The sequence below is a fragment of the Sphaeramia orbicularis genome, chromosome 20 (assembly GCF_902148855.1).
Source record: "Sphaeramia orbicularis chromosome 20, fSphaOr1.1, whole genome shotgun sequence".
NCBI lineage: Eukaryota > Metazoa > Chordata > Actinopteri > Kurtiformes > Apogonidae > Sphaeramia > Sphaeramia orbicularis.
The window spans coordinates 21253925-21271651 of NC_043976.1; the positions used below are offsets into that span (position 1 = coordinate 21253925).

General features: G+C 38.5%; 1 protein-coding gene across 1 annotated transcript in view; it reads right to left on the bottom strand.

Moving 5' to 3' along the window:
• Positions 1-17727, bottom strand: part of stau2 (staufen double-stranded RNA binding protein 2) — an 88970-nt gene that overhangs the window by 48310 nt on the left and 22933 nt on the right. Inside the window, exons 7-10 of the mRNA XM_030123333.1 lie at positions 15843-15950; positions 6040-6252; positions 5512-5649; positions 2103-2231 (exon numbers count right to left, since the gene is read on the bottom strand). Of these exons, the coding sequence (XP_029979193.1) occupies positions 2103-2231; positions 5512-5649; positions 6040-6252; positions 15843-15950 (588 nt within the window). The remainder of the gene's footprint in view (positions 1-2102; positions 2232-5511; positions 5650-6039; positions 6253-15842; positions 15951-17727) is intronic.

The window sequence follows — 17727 nt, forward strand, 5'->3', positions numbered from 1 at the left end:
CTTTAAAACCCCCTAAGTCTCTTTAAAGTTTACACAGATCACCCACAATTCCACTGTGGGAATGCAGAGCAGCAGCGCTAATGAACCAACAGTAGGGGAAGTAGGAAGGGTGGAGAGAGACATGGAGAGGGATCTGAAGAGAAACAACCTATCCTATGAAACAGGAGCCTGGCAAACGCTGTTTCATACATACAAACACACAATCACTGTAAAAGCTTGGGGTTGCCTAAGGATCTAGCAAGAAGTAGGCCATCCCGCTAATTCTTACAGAGATGTTTTTGGAGTTGTCAAACCAATGCACCAATGTGTATCAGTCTCTAATGCCATTGTGTTTAAATATTCAGCGTTGAGTGTAACCAGAAAGGTTTCAACGCCTGCCAGGAATTTGTGTAAACATAGTTACTAAATATGCTGCTTATTTCCATGACAGCAGGCTCTTATTTACTTCAAACCTTAGCCATGAAAACATGGTAATTTCGAGCATGACAAACAAACAGAATTTCTCTTGCTTGTGGCTAACATTTGATGTTTCCTTATTAACACATGTAGCAGGCTTAACAGTAAATGGTGTCTTTCACTGACAGACTGTACACTGTTAAAAATACAACCTAATTAATGCGAGCTCAACATAAGGACTGCAATAAAATGCCAGCTCTACACTAAGGATGCTACTAAAGGGGAATACTGACTGCAAACTGCACTGAGATTTCTTCAGTGTAAGAGTCAGCTTCACAGCTATTCTGATAAGAGCAACATGTCATCGTGTAAATTTATGGTATGGCAGACTGGATAAGATACATGCTACAGTATATATCTACCTAATGAGCTATCTAGGGAGAGATGCATATTCTACAGAGAGCTTGGTTATGTAACGTCTTGATCTGACTCCCCTTGACTGAATCCTCTAGGCTTAAAAACCAACGAGGTGAATAAAGATGATGGTGATCAATGGCTGCTCACAAACACGTTCGGTTCAGATGATCTGAACAGATTACATAATAGGCCAGTCATGTCAGGAGCACTGACACTTGCGATAAATCAGAGGATTGACTATCAGGTTTTCTTGAATTCTGTGTAGGGTTGCATAGACGAGATGACAACATAAGAAGAGCGTTTATGTAATGCTTCAACATACACGAACCGACATTACCATCTCTAGAGCTCTTCTGACGACAAGGATTGATTTACAATTGAAACTGTGCTCTATGTATAATTAAGTGTGCATCTGTTTGTGTAGGAAAGGTACTTAGAAACAATTGTGTAAGCAAAAAACAACAGGTGTTATATAATTTACGAAGAGAGACACATTTAGAATATAAAGTCATTGTCAGTTCATTTGCAGTACCAATGTCACTTTGTCAAAATGTGTAGATGCTTACCAGGAAAAGGAAAGTGTGAATTTGCGGATTTTCTGCTCATTAATGCTGTTTAAAATCTTGTAAGGAACTAGCTACACTTACAAGGGAAAGTCATTGGCCCTAACAGAGTGGGAATGATGTTTAGAAAGGTTAAGGCAGTGGTTCCCCACCTTTTTTTGGCTCGTGGCCCCATTTTAACATCACAAATTTCTGGCGACCCCAAACATTCAAAACTGAGACTGTTTTTTTTGCTAAAATCAATTTGTTTTGATCATGTAATAGTTTGCTATACTATGTTGCAAATAAACGTTAATTTTAGCTGACATTTAGTCTATATAATGTATATTATTATAGACAGAGGCACAAAAGCCAGGTTGAGATTACTGCACAAAGTGAGACTGCAAATTAATACTGAAGAAACAATAACTCAAACTATGAATTATGAAAGAGCTGCAGCATCTGAAACCAGCCACAATGAACATTTGAAAGATAAACAGTACCACAGTGCTACAGTTTCAGCTTCAGAGTTTGTCATGTCTATTATATATTGTGATTGTCTCTCTCAACTCACCATACATTTTTTTATAAGTAAGATGTTTGTTTTTTATCAATTACTAGAAATTTCAGGTGACCCCATTTGAATTCCAGGCAATCCCACGTGGGGTCCCAACCCCAAGGTTGAAAAACACTGGGTTAAGGTATCAGCTATAAAATACATCAGCTGGTACAAGGTGAAGTTCATACCTCAGTGGGGCTCTGAGGGACTGTAGAGGCCTTATATCCCAGCTGTAGCAGCATTGCCTCAGCAGCATTCCGCTTAGCCACCTTCTTGTTGGGTCCTGTTCCTGTGGCAACCTCGTTATTCACCTTGACCTATACAAGCACACATGCATGCCTGTTAAAACACTGTATATACACTATATTTACAGACACAGCATAGAAAAAAAATGTAGCAAACATCCATATAAATGCATGTAACTTATAGCTTTAGCTTTCACACTTTCCATTCTAGAAGCTTTTACACTGTGGGACGAGTCGGCCATGCAATTTGCATCATACAAAACGGATCCAACTTAAGTGTTTGTTTTTCAGTGATCTCAAAACATTAAATCTGTCTACACAGAATGTAAGCAGATATTTCCAAGAGAATATCAGCCGCCGCTATGTTATGCAAACAGACAATTACACTGTACAAATAACATTCTGGGAGCCAAAGCCTGTGAACAGCCAGGCCTTGGTGCACTTACTCAAAGTGGTCTGACATGTTCACTGAGTGCTCGGCTAAATGCATCATACACAGAATACAATAGAGAAGAAAAGCCTATATGAATAACTTCAACTCTGGCATTAATTTTAAAATGATTATAAGCCGTTCAGAGGAATGTGGAACCAAGAGGAGGTGGATGCTTTTTTTCTGTTACTAGTGATGTGTCCAGACAAAAGACGTGAAAACAGAGACTCATTTTAGCCTTGCTGCTTACCAAAGGAAACAATGTGGAAATTTTAGAAGAGTGAGCGGACTGCACAAAAGAAAGACACACACACACAGGACGCTAATGTGTGTATCAAAGAGGCATGGCGAATAGGTTTGAGGCTGAATTACTGCCTGATGCTAAGAGACTCCTCTGTTCATATGAAAGAAGAGGATTATGGAAAGACAGACAAAACCGTAAAAGCCTGACAAAGAGACAATTAAGATAAATAAAAATGGTAAAATTGGAATTTGCATAAATGATAATAAGTCATGCACTTGGTATCTTTGCAACTCTGACATAAGCGTGACATCTATGGCATGAAAATAGCTATGATAAACTGCTGATTGGTGGACTCCTAAAGATAACACAGACTAAAGCAACTTTACTTATTAGGTTTGAATAAAGCATTCACATGATTGAATAAAGCATTCACATAATTCCAATTCTATGCTTTTTGCTTGATATAAGGACAAGAAAAGAGAATGAAATAAAGGTCACATATTAAAAAAAACAAACAAAAACAATAACAATTTCTAATGTTTGGAATAATTATTAATCCGTGTATTTTTTTTTTTTTAATCTTGTTATGACTAAATTCTTAATGCACATAAGTGAAAACTGCTTGAATTACAGTAATGATGGCTTCAAATCTGAAGTATTTAAATGAATGGACACGCACATTTCTGTCACTAAACATCGGCATGCATTTATATACTGACAACAAGGAAATTAAGTGTTAATCTAAACACCACTATAGTGTCTAAATTACAGACACAGCGATGTACAGTCGTGGAAAAAATTATTAGACCATCTAAAGTAATCAAAAACAATGGTTATGCAATCAAGTACTAACTCCTATTAGCTATTTCAAGGTTCAGAGTTCATTTTTCATGTTGACATGTGAAAGAATGAAATTTGTGACTCGAGTCCAACAATGTAACATAAAAATTGCAGAATTCATCCAATAATTTCCTAGTCAATATAGAAATAACCTATGATTTATATATTATATTCTAAAATATACATATAAAGTCACGGAAAAAATTATTAGACCATCAAAAGTCATCAAAAACAATGGTTATGCAATCAAGCACGAACTGCTGTGTGTATCATGTGACTAAAACAGACAAAAGAAAACATGGAATGCCTAAAAGCACTGTTTTTGGCAGTACAATGCCATAGCTATTGATGTAAGAACTGAAGTGATTTTGGTTATTATCAAGAAAACCATGGAAAATGGCTAGATATCAGCTCTTAAATTAAACTCTGAGCTATTTTTGTTGTTATCATTATGTCTGTCCAAACAAATGTACCATTAGTTCTACCAGGCATTAAAATGAACAAGAAATTGAAGAAAACAAGGAGTGATCTAATAATTTTTTCCACGACTGTATGTCTTGTTGTTTTGTAATGACGTGGCTTTTATGTGCGACTCCAATAGACCTCATGCAACAATAAACAAGGCCACTGCACTATCTGATGAGATTTCTCATCATACAAAGTCCCTGCTTCATTTACTGGCTTAGTGATAAACAGCAATCATCCATAACTTATTTAGGGGTTAAAGGTCGCTACTTCAGCAAGACCGCGAAATTTTATTCAGTTAATGAATGCTAGCTCTTTTCTGCACAGCTACATTCTGATATCCTCCTGCCGTACAGCGTGCCGTCTGTGTGCTTACTTCAGAAAAGAACAAAAGCTTGAAATGGCAATTTAATTGCATAAAACAGCTGGCAGCTCCTCCACTGAAAATAAAACAGGGCTGTAAAGATGGAAGTTCATCTATTCTGAGGTTTAACTGCTTGCTATAAAATAGTGAATATTAAACAGAACATTTTAAGGTAGATCCAAGACCTTAACAGGGTACAGCGGATTTCAATTAAGTTATAAAACATGTAGTAAATAAACGGTACCAGAGCTAAAATTCACTTATCGCGCTTTCATATGTGTTTTAAAAAAGATATTGTCGGTAAATACTCGTCTATAGCCTGAAGGCATGAATTTCTCAACCCACTTCTACCTTACAAGTGTGGAGGTCATATGCAGGAATGGCCTCAGTCCACATGCGTGACAGAAATTGGAAATCACATCATGGTCCCTTGAGAGATCCAAAAACCTGTATTCTAGCACAGCATTATATAATAATGCTGCAGGCTGTCTTTGGCCAGGACAGATGGTTTATTCTTGGACTTCTCTAATCAAAAACATAGTCAATATGTGACCTGGTCTGTGGTTCAGGATTATCTAGACTTTATGGAGTCCCAAAAAGGTTATGGATCACCTTAACGCCAACCTATCTAGCCATCTATAGTCACTAATCCATTAGGGTAAGACAATCTAGTAGACGGTCACTGAGCTCCTTCTTTAAATACATCCTGTTAAATTTCTCTATCTCAGTCCTACAGCTGTGAGTTTAGGCTGCATTAGCTTAAACTGTAATAATCCCTGTAGGGAAATTACTTCTTCTGCATTTTCTAGTAGCTTTTAATTAGAAACAGCCATCGTGTCATTCAAGATTACACAACTGACACCAACTGTATTGACACCGTGTGCAAGTGCTAAATTATGTATATATAAAATTCTCACAAAATGCAGCAGCATTGTAAGATGATGAGACCGCAGTAACAATTTACTGATGTATACGATAGCTGATAATATGATCCCAAACCATTGTTTACCTGCATGATGAACTCTCTGCGTCGGGGCATCCCTCTCTCAGAAAGCAACAGGTACTCAGGCTCCTTCTCCTTCTTGGCCTGCTGAATCTGGGCCAGTCGGCTGATTGGGTTCATTCCTTGGCCATAGTCTGGTCCCGTCTATACGGGAAAGACAAGAGGTGATCAATTCCAGTTATTGCATACATCTTATCTTATTTTCACAATCGCTTGCCGTCTAGTGAGCCTCAACTGATATGAGGTGTATATATTCCTCCATAACTACACTATATACTTAGGAAATGAGACAAAATTCATGTGTTAGAGATAGGTACAAAGATATAGAAACAAGTAATAACACAGGAAATTAATCAGAAAAAAATATTTTTTTAGAATGCCTGACATGAGGTAAGAGGTTCCCAAGTTGACCTTTTCATATTTTGTCACGTCAAATGTATAAAATGGTGATAATTCTGTCGGCTTTGTTGCACAAGCTGTAAAAGCCTATATTTCTAGAGCCCTGTTTCCTATAGCACAGTCCAGCTGCACAACCTTAAGGATGGTCTTGGTACGTTTCTTGTAGTGCGTCTTGGGTTTCTCCACAGCAGGAATAAATGGCAGCTTCTTCAGGTCCTGCAGGATGGACAGAGCAGCACGCTTCTTGGACAGCTTCTTGCTGTTGCCCTCGCCCTCAGCAGAGAACTCCCCCACAGTGACTCGGGTCAGGAAACTTTTCATGTGCGGAGGGCCACTTTCCTTTAACACCTGTGAGCAAATATAGAGAAAAAAAAGTTGAAAATAAGACAATATGTAAAGGAAAAGTCCAGTAAAGTCCATCTCACAGGAGGTTAGCAGCAAGGGAGATTGTAGGTTAAAATGTAGATATATATTATGATAATATTAAGTCATAAATTTCTAAAAATATTACCCCTTCATACATGTGTGCAATAGCCCTACTAGGCTGTCAGTGGAAACAGACCCAAGAAGTACTCTTGGGTGTGTGTGTATGTTTATTGAGCTGTGCATACTGTACATAGTGAGCGCTTTGCACACCCTAGTAATGTGCGTGAATGGGTGTTTGTGTCTTTTTTGTGCATGATATGTATGAGGGAGTGTGAGCGGCGCACTCTGCTAGCAGCTACACCAGGTGGTCCAAAACATCTGCTCTCGACGGTCAGTGCTCCCCACCCATATGCACATGTTATTCATATACAAAAGACACACACGCACAGTGATGTACAAACACACATATGAAGGGTAACATGTTCCTAGATGACAGTCTCTGGTGATGAGGGCTCAGTTTCCTTCCTCTAGCCTCTGGTCACCTGGGAGACCTAAAACAAACACCGGCTAGCGTTAGGTCATGCTTCTGCAATCACATCTACTTCCTGTGAAGTCCGAAAACACTGTGTGAGTGTGTACGTGTGTGTGTAGCAGGTGGGGTTCTCCCAAACTTATTTAGGAAAACACACTTGAGAAAGAATTAAGTTTCACACACTTACTGAGTCCAACAGAACAAATACGTTTTCAATTCATATCTTTGTGTTTGTTTTCCTTCTCTCTCTATATGAAAGCCTTTGTTTTGACATTTTCAGAAATCCTCCTCTCTTGTGTGCCTCAGACAGCACAAATTGTAGCAGTCACATGCAATCTGGAACAGTTAATTTGAATCTAGTGTCCGATAAAGTGATGAAACTGATAAGCAGATCCATGGACATTCTTTAAATACTTTCAACATCAACACAGCTTAATACAAGACCTCAAGGAGAACAAAGAATAATGTGTTCATACCTCCCTTCACTTGTACACAGTACACCTGTGCTCACATAAACAAATAATGAAATTCAGATTTTTTTCAGTAAAATTGTAGTTTTAAAACTGGCGTTGAAAAGTTAGAAAAAAAGTTGATATTCATGTCCCTATAATTAACTGCATAATAATCTAACATGGTTGACATTGGCCCTGTGTTTCCTGTCAATGTACCTGTTGGTCTGTCAGCATTCCTGAAAAGTGACTCTAAGTATATGGAAGGCTGCGTATTGTTGGGAAGCCACAAAGCACTAGCTGTCCAAGATAACAGCCAAACTCACTAGAACCCAAGGGATCTGCTCTGGTCTTGCTCATCACAAGCAAAAGGAAATGTAACATGGCAGCCTCTTGTACATTACAGTATTCACTGAGACGGGATGCTTCCCAGTCCTAAACAACTCTGTCATTGGTGTCGATGATGACATTGCACATCAATGGCCACTTGTCAGCTGAGATCCTTCAGAGAAAATAAATGGGAGCGATTTACTGAATGTTTATGTGGTTCCAGGTATGAGTCTGATCCTAAAATGAATAATGGGATGCACAGGACAAGAAGCAAATGTATCTGTCTTCAGGTCTGGAGGCTTCTTCTCTCTGTGCACAGTCACTCAATCAATCTGTCTGTCTTTGTCCATCAGAGGCTCCTTTAAACATGTGAAACTGTTTAGTTCACATGGTTTAGCACCAATGACGCAGTAGACAATCAATTTCAGGCACATTTTTTGATAACTGATCAAGGGTGCACTTAATGTATGTCTTATTACTTTCCTTATAGTGATGTATCTGAGTAGGCCACAACTGGCAACCAAAATAGGATAAGTGGAAACACACGATGTGTGTATGTTTAGTTTGTTTTTGTGTTCCTTCACTGTGATTAGCGTGTTGCTATGCAGAACTACGTATGTCTGTACAGAGCTTGACTGAACGTTTTCATTCTGTTACTGAAAAGGGATTGTTTCTCTATGTAATAAAAGAGAAAAGAGGAAAGCTTTCAGAAGTTTCCACAATTTTAATTACCACATAGATGTGTCAGGCCAAACACTATTCCTCAGCATGTGGAGCAGCAGCCTGACAAAAAACACAGGAGGCACAGGTGCACATTATGCTCTTCGCATCATTCTCTCTGAGTATTATGTAATTTTTAGGGCTTAATGGTGATCCCTGTGTAAACTGTGTTAGGATAGACATCTTCACTTTGATGTATTTTTCCAGATGACCAATAAACACACTGAGGGGGGTGCTTGGCTTGATGTGTATATGTGAAAACTTTGGGATGCTTTCCTATTTTGTCATTGATTGCAATTTTTAATTGCGCCTGTTGATTCTTATTCTTTTCATAAATACTTCTTTAAGCCTGCGTGAGATCACAAATATTTTGTAACCACACAGGAATTAGAGTGCAGTTTGCACATATGTGGTATGGAAGCTGCTCATGAGATTATACACATCTCCTGGTCAATGGTGATTAACGTTGTTAACCTGTTGAGAGAATGGATGAGTGCGACAGTGCTGATGGAAATGTAACAATCATCAATAAGGTAATTGAACTTTTGTGTGTACCAGTACCTATACAGTAATGGAAAAAGTTTACATAATTTCATGAAATATTTGATGAAATCTTTTTTGTGTTTCAAAAGATGTGGCTCTATTAGACCAATACAAACAAATGCAATTTTTATTTTTTTTAAATTTACTGTTAACCCGAAAAAAACTTACTAAACTAAACTGACAGTTTCAACATGTCATGCCCTGGATGTGTTTCATTACCTTGCTGACACATCCACTTTTCACCTCAATGGAACAGTGCAGTGGAGAATGGAACGATACTTAGTAGAGTTCTATGACAAGTGATTCTTAATGCAATATATCACAAACGCATGGAGTGCCCATAAACTTTTTTCCACCACTGTATATGATTTAATGCAGAGTATATTATAAGGTTGATCTAAGTAGATCTTTTAGTGTATGTTGGTCATCCTATTTCACTCATCAAAACCAGTGATGAACCTCACACTTAAAGACATTGTCTTGCAAAGTCAGATGAAACATTTGTGTTTCTTATACTTCGGTACTAATGAAATGGTCAATGCTCTTTTTCACCTTATCTAAAATCCTCCTGCCCTTCTCATGTAACCCAATGGAAACTTCCAAGCCTGCAGAAAAGTGTGGTGGCTGCACTGATTCACCTGGCTGTCTGAAGTGACACACATGCCATTACCAACAAGAAGCAAGAAATCAACAGTGGCCCCTGAAGAACTTGAGCTAGAAGTGTGTAACTATGCACACATGTCACACACTCTTGGCCCAGGATGGCGGCAGACGAGCTGCAGTCAGTCTCCTGGCAGACGACACGGGATCTGCGCCACACCGATGGGATTTCACCACTTCCATTCATTTACACTGTCTCACACACACACATACAGTACATGCAAACAAACACACAAACACACCCGTCTCCTACCTAATGACAAGGATCAGGTTGTACACAGGAAACACTCTGTAATTCAATGTTGATTTTTTTTTTTTTCATTCCCCTTCTCATCTTGTCTCTTCATCTCTTCTTTATCTAACATGGGAGGCCTTCTCTTCGGCTCCTTATTGAGACATTAATACCCTGAGCAGTCTGAGGATCCATGCATGAGACCTCAGGTACTCTGGAAGAGGAGGCTATGGGAGCAGAATAGGACAATGGTAGAGACTGGTAAAGGGAAGAAAGGTTCTTTTGTGATGAGTGGTGGATGGACAAGCCCTAAGGGAAGCTGCCTCTTGTAAGATGGGTGGTTCTTGGCCCGGACCCTGTTCTCTTGTGTCCTCCTTGGAAAAGGAGCCTCCAATCCAACACACAAGCTGTGATTTATAGATTGGTTCCTCTTTGATGCTGACATCTGTTTGATATTGCCTGACGGGGGGATTAAATGAGCCAACTCTCTCGCTTGCAGGGTGGCGGCGACCCTCATCATTGCAGAGGGGTGGGAAAGCAGACACTTGCTATAGCAGTGACTCACGGGTAATTTCATGCCCTAGTGAGGGCAGGGATGAGATGATGTGAAAACATGGCTGCTGTGAAAGGCATTCACATGACATGACAGTCTACAGTTTTGTGGAGAACTCATAAATGTGTAGCTGTGTGTGTACAGTATGAGTTTGACTCTTACTGGGGGTGTGAGAACATACCATTTTTTCTCAGCGCATCAAAGAAGACACGGTAAAGGAGATGTGACATGGCAGTGCATTAGATGAGGCCAAACTCTGTCTAATGAGCTATAATGTAATAGACCCAATAGGAAAAAAGGATCCATAGAGACATGTATAATTTGCACTTGGTCTGTAGCCATTACATAGTGACAGTGTGAGAGCATATTGCATGCAACACACTGATTGAGGATGAAAGTGAATCTGTAAGACAGGCACCAGAGGTATGAGGGGGAGAGAAAGGTATGTTGTGCCAGGAGAAGAAGAGGATGACTGGATGATTGGCTCAGTGCAGGCTGGCCTTCAGACAGTTTAGTTTGACATGGCACAAGAAAATAAATGTGGTGCGACTGATCTGCACTCAGAATTATGAGTGTGAAGTAAATATGAAGATAACAGTCAGGGAAACAAAAACATTAGGCTGACCTGTTTCCTCATCCTTTTCTACTTTAAATCATGAAATCTCTAAAGAGCACAAAAAGAGGGAGAAATCACCAAGCTAAACACAGTGGTCACCAAAGCACACAAATCATAACTTGTGAAATGCGTAAAGAATATTAACTGTTGAGAGACAAGTTGACAGAAAGATTGATGGTGGAAAAAAACACAGAGAAAGCACATGGAGAGAAGTTACTGATTTACTGCTCATTAGACAGCAGTAATGAACCACCAGTCTCCACACTGACAGCGAGCGGTGGAGAGACTGTTACAGGAATGTGCCTGTGGTCTGCGTTTAAAACCGCCGCTCATTGCTTCCAATTTGGAAGGACTGAAAATGAAAGCAGCGTAACTGCTGACAGTGACAAAGACATGACAGATAATGAATTACTTCAATCCATATTTAGCTGGATGAAATTATTAATAGCAGTTCCAGGAAGGACAGCTATGTCATGCTCTGATGAGCAAATGTGTTTCGAACAATGAAGGGAGAGAAGGCAGGGGGTGGAAGGGGTGATTGGACAGCTTTCCAGAAAATTTTTCTAATGTTGTGTAAACTCTTATTAGCAAGCAAAGTCAACAGACTGAGAAGTGTTTCCCTCCCTTCCTTCCATCCCTGTCTCCATTTCCTCTCAACCTCATCCGCCTATCCCCCTAGCTTCAACGTGCAACTGCCCTCTGCGATTTTTGGGCGTGATGGTAGGAGAGGTGGAAGGGAGGGATTCTATAGAGGAAGGGAGGGGGTACATAGAGTAAACTGAGCCTCCCTTGTTTTTGGCACCTTGCAGAGTAGAGAAGAAGAAGAGGGGCGATTAGGGAGAGAATATTGGATGAGTCAGCTGAGATATGGTGAAAGCCAAGATCAGGCCCAAACGGGTCATGCAAGGACACACTAAACTTCTTCATGGATTTACAAAGACAGGGGGCTGTGACGGTCAATGATCAGAAAAGGAGTGCTGAAATTCACAAAACATGCTGAGCACTTCTTCTGGGGAAAACTACACCCTTGAGCAAGGTGAAGCAGCACACTTGTGATCAACCGTGTAGGTACTGGGCAGATCCTCCTCCCAGGATTCAAAGGTTAGACACCCACCACTGTAGCCGTAAATAAAAGTTTCAGCAACAACAGAAACCCCCGTGAATGAGTAACAAGATGCACATCAGCTGAGTGACACCCTCCCACCTGTAAGTCTGGACCAAGGCTCATGTTTTGTTGTGTTGTATGCATTATATTTGGCTTAGACTTGACACATCTCCCTGTCATCATCTACATGTGTTCCATCTCCCTTTATAGAGGGTTATGCATCTGACATAGACATGTTAATTTGCCTCCATTTTAATTTCCTCTGTCTTACATTTGTTTTTTTCTTTCATTTGTGGTTCATGACATCATGTGATTAGTCAAATGTGTGAATGGTCTGAAATATCCCAAAAGTATTTGCATTACACACAAACACACTCATGCTTCAGTCTGATCCGGACTGAATCCACCATTGAAAGTGCCCTGAGATTCTTTTTTTTTTTTTTTTTCTTTTTTCAAATAAACTATTAAGCTCTAAGTATGACTATCACACATGATTCCAGGTTTCTTGCAGCACTTAAAGGCAGATGAATGGGCCACTTCTACTGAATTATTAATGATAAAGACTGAAGACACTGTTTCATTGTCCTTTGTACATACATCATTTTGATCAGCTTATATTGTATTCAAATGTGCTCTACAAACAAACTTAGTTGATCCTAAAAACTAAGATGTGATAGACTATGCATGATGTGGTTCAGCAGATGACAGTGATTGATTGTTGGGTTTACCTACTGTATATTTGTTTCAAAAAACAGTCTTTCCAATCTGGAAATGTTGGAGGAAAACAGATCAATCATCCAGCTGGGATTGTGTGACGAACAACTTGCCGCACATGCCAGAGGAGTCCAACAATTTTTGGTTAAGCACTGAATTATAGTTTGCTTAGCCTGATTATCTCCAGCTGGAAGCAGTCTTTTTGTAATGCGTTTGAATCAATGTAATTTGAGGCTTGATATCTTGCAGCTACACTTAATTTTAATGTCAAGATTGTTTTAGAGAGGTGCACAGGGTCACCACTATGCCACCCTCTTTGCCCCTGTGCAACATCCTGTGGTTAGAAACCTCAATGGATCAAATATCTAACACACCAGATGTCGACATAAAATGGAACACACACGATAAAAAGCAGATTTTAGGTCAGACTCTTATTTTTATTACATTAGAATAATAATGTAAGAAAGTACACCCAAAGACCTTAAATTGGTTTATAATTGCGTACTCTCATTAGTTATTATGTGTTGGCAAATACTATTCAGGCTCACAAATTTAATCTCAAGTTTGCTTTAGAGCTCAAGGTTCCAAAGACCACTAACACGCAACGTTAAAGTAAGCAGAAATTACTGTACTATAAGGCTTTACAGAACATACACAATTGTTAAAGTGTGTGTTTTTTATGTTTGTTCTTCTTTTTGTGTACTTTTGGTTTAACTTTTGAAATGAGGACAAATTCTAATAATGGAAGTTTTCCTGATTAACTCCTCAATAAAAAGACTGACCAAAAAAAAAAAAAAAAAATCTGTTCAAAATAAAGTACAACTTTTAAGTGCACGTCACACGCCTGAATATTTAACACAGACTGATATAATTTTCTTCGTAAAAGGCAGCTGTATAGAATTGGATTGGTCTGGGATGTTTGCAAATATTTTATCAAACTTAAAAGGAATATTGGCTCAAACTGATGAGTAAGTGTCTATTAACCTATAAAGACCCAGTGATACCTTTGTGTCAGTTCCTAAATGGATTTTTCTCTATATATAACCTTTCTTACGTGTTTTATCACCATTTATTGCAATATTAAGTTTTTTCAGTGTAAACCATGTATTTTCTAATATTTAATTCAAAAAAATTTGGGAAAAGTTACTTTTTCAGCAAAAGTATCATTGACTAAACATAAAACCAAGCGTCTCCGCCCAGTGTTATTATCAAACTCCATGGATTTTACAGGTGAATCAATGTTGTAGAAGATGATGGTGTTTCCATGGTAACTATGGAGCCACTGAACATCCAAATAGGTCATATCTGATGATCATGAAAAGATGACAAACTGCATTTTACACCAATTTTTTTACATGTATTGCTAGGATTAGTGAATTAACAGGTATTAAACATTTTAAATCAGTAGATGCTTTTGGTCAGTGGTGTGTGTTTGGGTCTTCATGGGTTAAAAAAACAGTTTACTTTCTGAAACATACTGTACCAAATGGTGTAACCCTAACCCTAACCCAACCAGATAACACGAGCCACTATGGATAAGAAGTTTAGTCACCTACAGTTAGACTGAACCCATTAATTAATTTGGATATCCTCTATTAGCCAGGAAAAAGTCTGTACTACACACTCTTAAGGAATTCTTCAAATCTTAAAGGTACATTAAACTTGCCAAGAACACACTTTTTGACGTTAGTTCCAGATAAATGGCCTCATTTACTGGAAAAAAACTAAGCAAAAACACCATCCTTACGCAGTTAGTAATTTTCTCATCATGAGGCGACACAGTGTTATTAATGCGACTCCTTCCTCTTATCTGTAATGTACTGCTTAGGTTTTGAAACACTTACCGTATTCGCAGCCCCTGAAAATAAATTATGCCTACTCATACTTTTGACAGTGTTCTGAGAATCAAAGGCCTGTCCCAATTCAGCACTATGGGAAACAAAATTCTATTGCAGTCATTGGTGGGAGACACGTTATTTTCTGATCCCATTTGAATTATGCTATCATTTACACATACATTTGTTCATTTAAAAGATAATTTTACAAGACAAGAAAGTCATAGTTTGTGGTAAAAATGTTAATGTATCAGACTCTGAAATTACATAAATTGAAAAACTACACACCAATAAGTCACAGAGGTAACTCTCTTTCCATGATCTGGTCAGAGTCACTACAGATGTCTCTTCAGCTTCAACATAACCGGAATTATGATTTTCACCTCTTTTATAACTTTTCTTTGAACTTGTTTGTAAGATTAAGACAAAATGTGGCAGGGCATCAGCTGTTTTGGTATCCAAGATGTGTATCATGTGGCAAGCCATGCTGTCCATTGAACTGTTTAACCCATAAAGACCCAAACATCCACCACTGACTAAAAGCATCTACTGACCTAAACTGTTGATCCACTAATCCTATTAATATATGTAAATAATTGTTGTAAAATGCAGTTTGTCATCTTTTCATGGTCATCAAATATGACCCATTTGGACGTTCAGAGGCTCCGTAGTGAACGTGGAAACACTGTCGTCATCAAGTCACTTTTCTTAAATTTTTTTTTGTTTTGATATAATAACCTTTGACTTTACTCTGAGCTTTTATGACCATTTACATGATCAGTAAATTAAACATAGGAAAATAAATGATTTTCACTGTCAAAAATGCAAAATTCAGAAGATAAAATTAAAATAAATGGTGATAAATCACTTAGGGAAGGATAAATATAGAGGAAAAACTCATTTGGAAACTGCCATAAAAGTCACACTGGGTCCTTCTGGGTTAACATAAAACCAGGTGTTTCTTTATTATCTTTATAATAAATTGTGACTTTCTCGGCTTGAAAAATTATCCTTTAAATTCACAAACATCAATAATGTAAATAGTGGCCCAATTCGAACAGGATCAGAAAAATATTCACCTCTCACCACTGAGCACTACTCAGATGTTTTTGCAATGGTCCCATGGGGTATAGCGAAAGGGGCGGGACTTCAGCTCTCTATTTAGGTAAGATGAATTTTTCATCAATGGAAATCAATGGAAAAACAATACTGATATCCACAGCTGGCCATAGTCTGTGGTTGGTTGAGGTTATTATTTCATGATTTTGTAATGTTTAACTCACCTCAAAGTTCACAGATAGGTTCCTTTTGAGAGCGATTTCATAAACCAGGCTTATCTCTGATTTGCTGGCATCTGTGCCTTCCTCAGTCTCCCCTTTTTCCTCTGGACTCTGGAAAACAATTAAGAAAAACATAATAATGTAAAGTTCAAAACAGTGAGAGGGGTCACACCTGTTCCCACTAATGTTGTTTTGAGGTCACAGTTTTCCAAATGGTCCATTGTTGTTCATTACTAACAATCAAACAGCCCGGCTGAGCCAAAGCTGTAAGTGCTTTTCACAAATCACTGTTCAAGAGCATAATAATCTAATTGTAAATTAGAGTAATCCTGGACAATGACCAATGGACTAGACTTTATCGTCAGAATATCCAACATGCTGACTCTTTTACAATATTACTTCTGTGTGTGTAGAAAAGATGAAAGTCACCCCGATTGTGTTTTGGGCCCAAGAAATCAAAAAATACCATAATATTCCTGCAGCTATAATCAGATGGCCCAACATAATATGACCTCATGAGCAGATTGTTTTGTTTATAATTTAAAGTAATACTCACATTTTATGCTAGATTTAATTCAGTTTTCTTTCAGTGGACGTGCAGATAATAAGCAAGTAATAAGTATCATGGCCAAAGCGCCACTGGTTACAGAGAGGTGTTTCAAAATAAACAGTGGGGAAATGTATCTTTTGTTATGTCTGACTAAATCCAAAATTACCAAACCATGACTCTATGAGTGTGGCACATATCAAATCAAGGCTTTTCCAAATTACACACCCAGACAGTGGATGTGGGCCAAACAGCTGCAACTGGATGCCGGACTATTTTATGAGTACAATCCTTATCTGATATGGGATCCAAAACTCAGTATTACTGGTGGTCCTTTGTGTCTATACTATTACATTTTAAATTACTGTGATATATGAATTTTGTGAAGTTATTAAATGAAAATATTATATCAATCGTTACATTAGTTATATTTGAATCATAAACTTTTAGTACAGAGTCGGAATCTGATGTGACACGTGGAGCTAATTTACTGAAAATCCAGGGAAGTGGGAAGATTTTTGGATGATCATAAGGTTGTGATACAGACCATCCTAAGAGCTTCGTCAAAGGGATTTCAAAAGTTTTTTCAACCCACAAATCCTATGAGTGTTGCGTGAAGCAATTGCAACTGATAACTCATCAGAATCAAGTTTAACCTTTGGTCAGTTTGGTGGTTGCTACATTAAATGTTAAATGTCTATGGGAATTTTTGAGACGTACCAAATTAATTACTATTCATCTCTCAAAGGCTTACTATCAGTCCCTTCTGCTAATAAAGAAATAAGCGCCTTGCTCATTCCATACAGATCATATCACAGGCCCTACCACGAGGGGCTTTTTGGTGCCAGTTGTGTATGGAAATGTAGAATGCCGTCTCGATCTTTATCTCCTCATGTCCACCTCTTTGTCTGATCAGGTCTGAATGGCTCTGGTCTTTCCCTGTGGGCTCTTCCCTTCTCATGCCTTATTGTGTGACTTGATATGGCGCATGATTCATGCTGTGAGATCTCTTGTATTTCACAGGAAACGTTCACATGGTGGGATGAACGTAACACGTAAGACCTCACACTGATAAGAGGTGCTTGTCTGTCCACGTATGCCGTGACATAAACAATTTGCCCTCATAATATGGGTAGATTGCAACTGTAAGGGCCTCTGTTCATTCTTATTTTACTTCCTGTTTTTATTTGAGTCTATATTTATGATTTATGTTCATGGTTTTCAGGGATAAATGTCTTCTGCCACTAGTTTAAGCAGTCGAATGTGAGTGATTAATACTGTGAATCCCCTCTCAGGGCTACATTAACAGCACACCAAGCAGATAGACAACCTTCCTGTGAC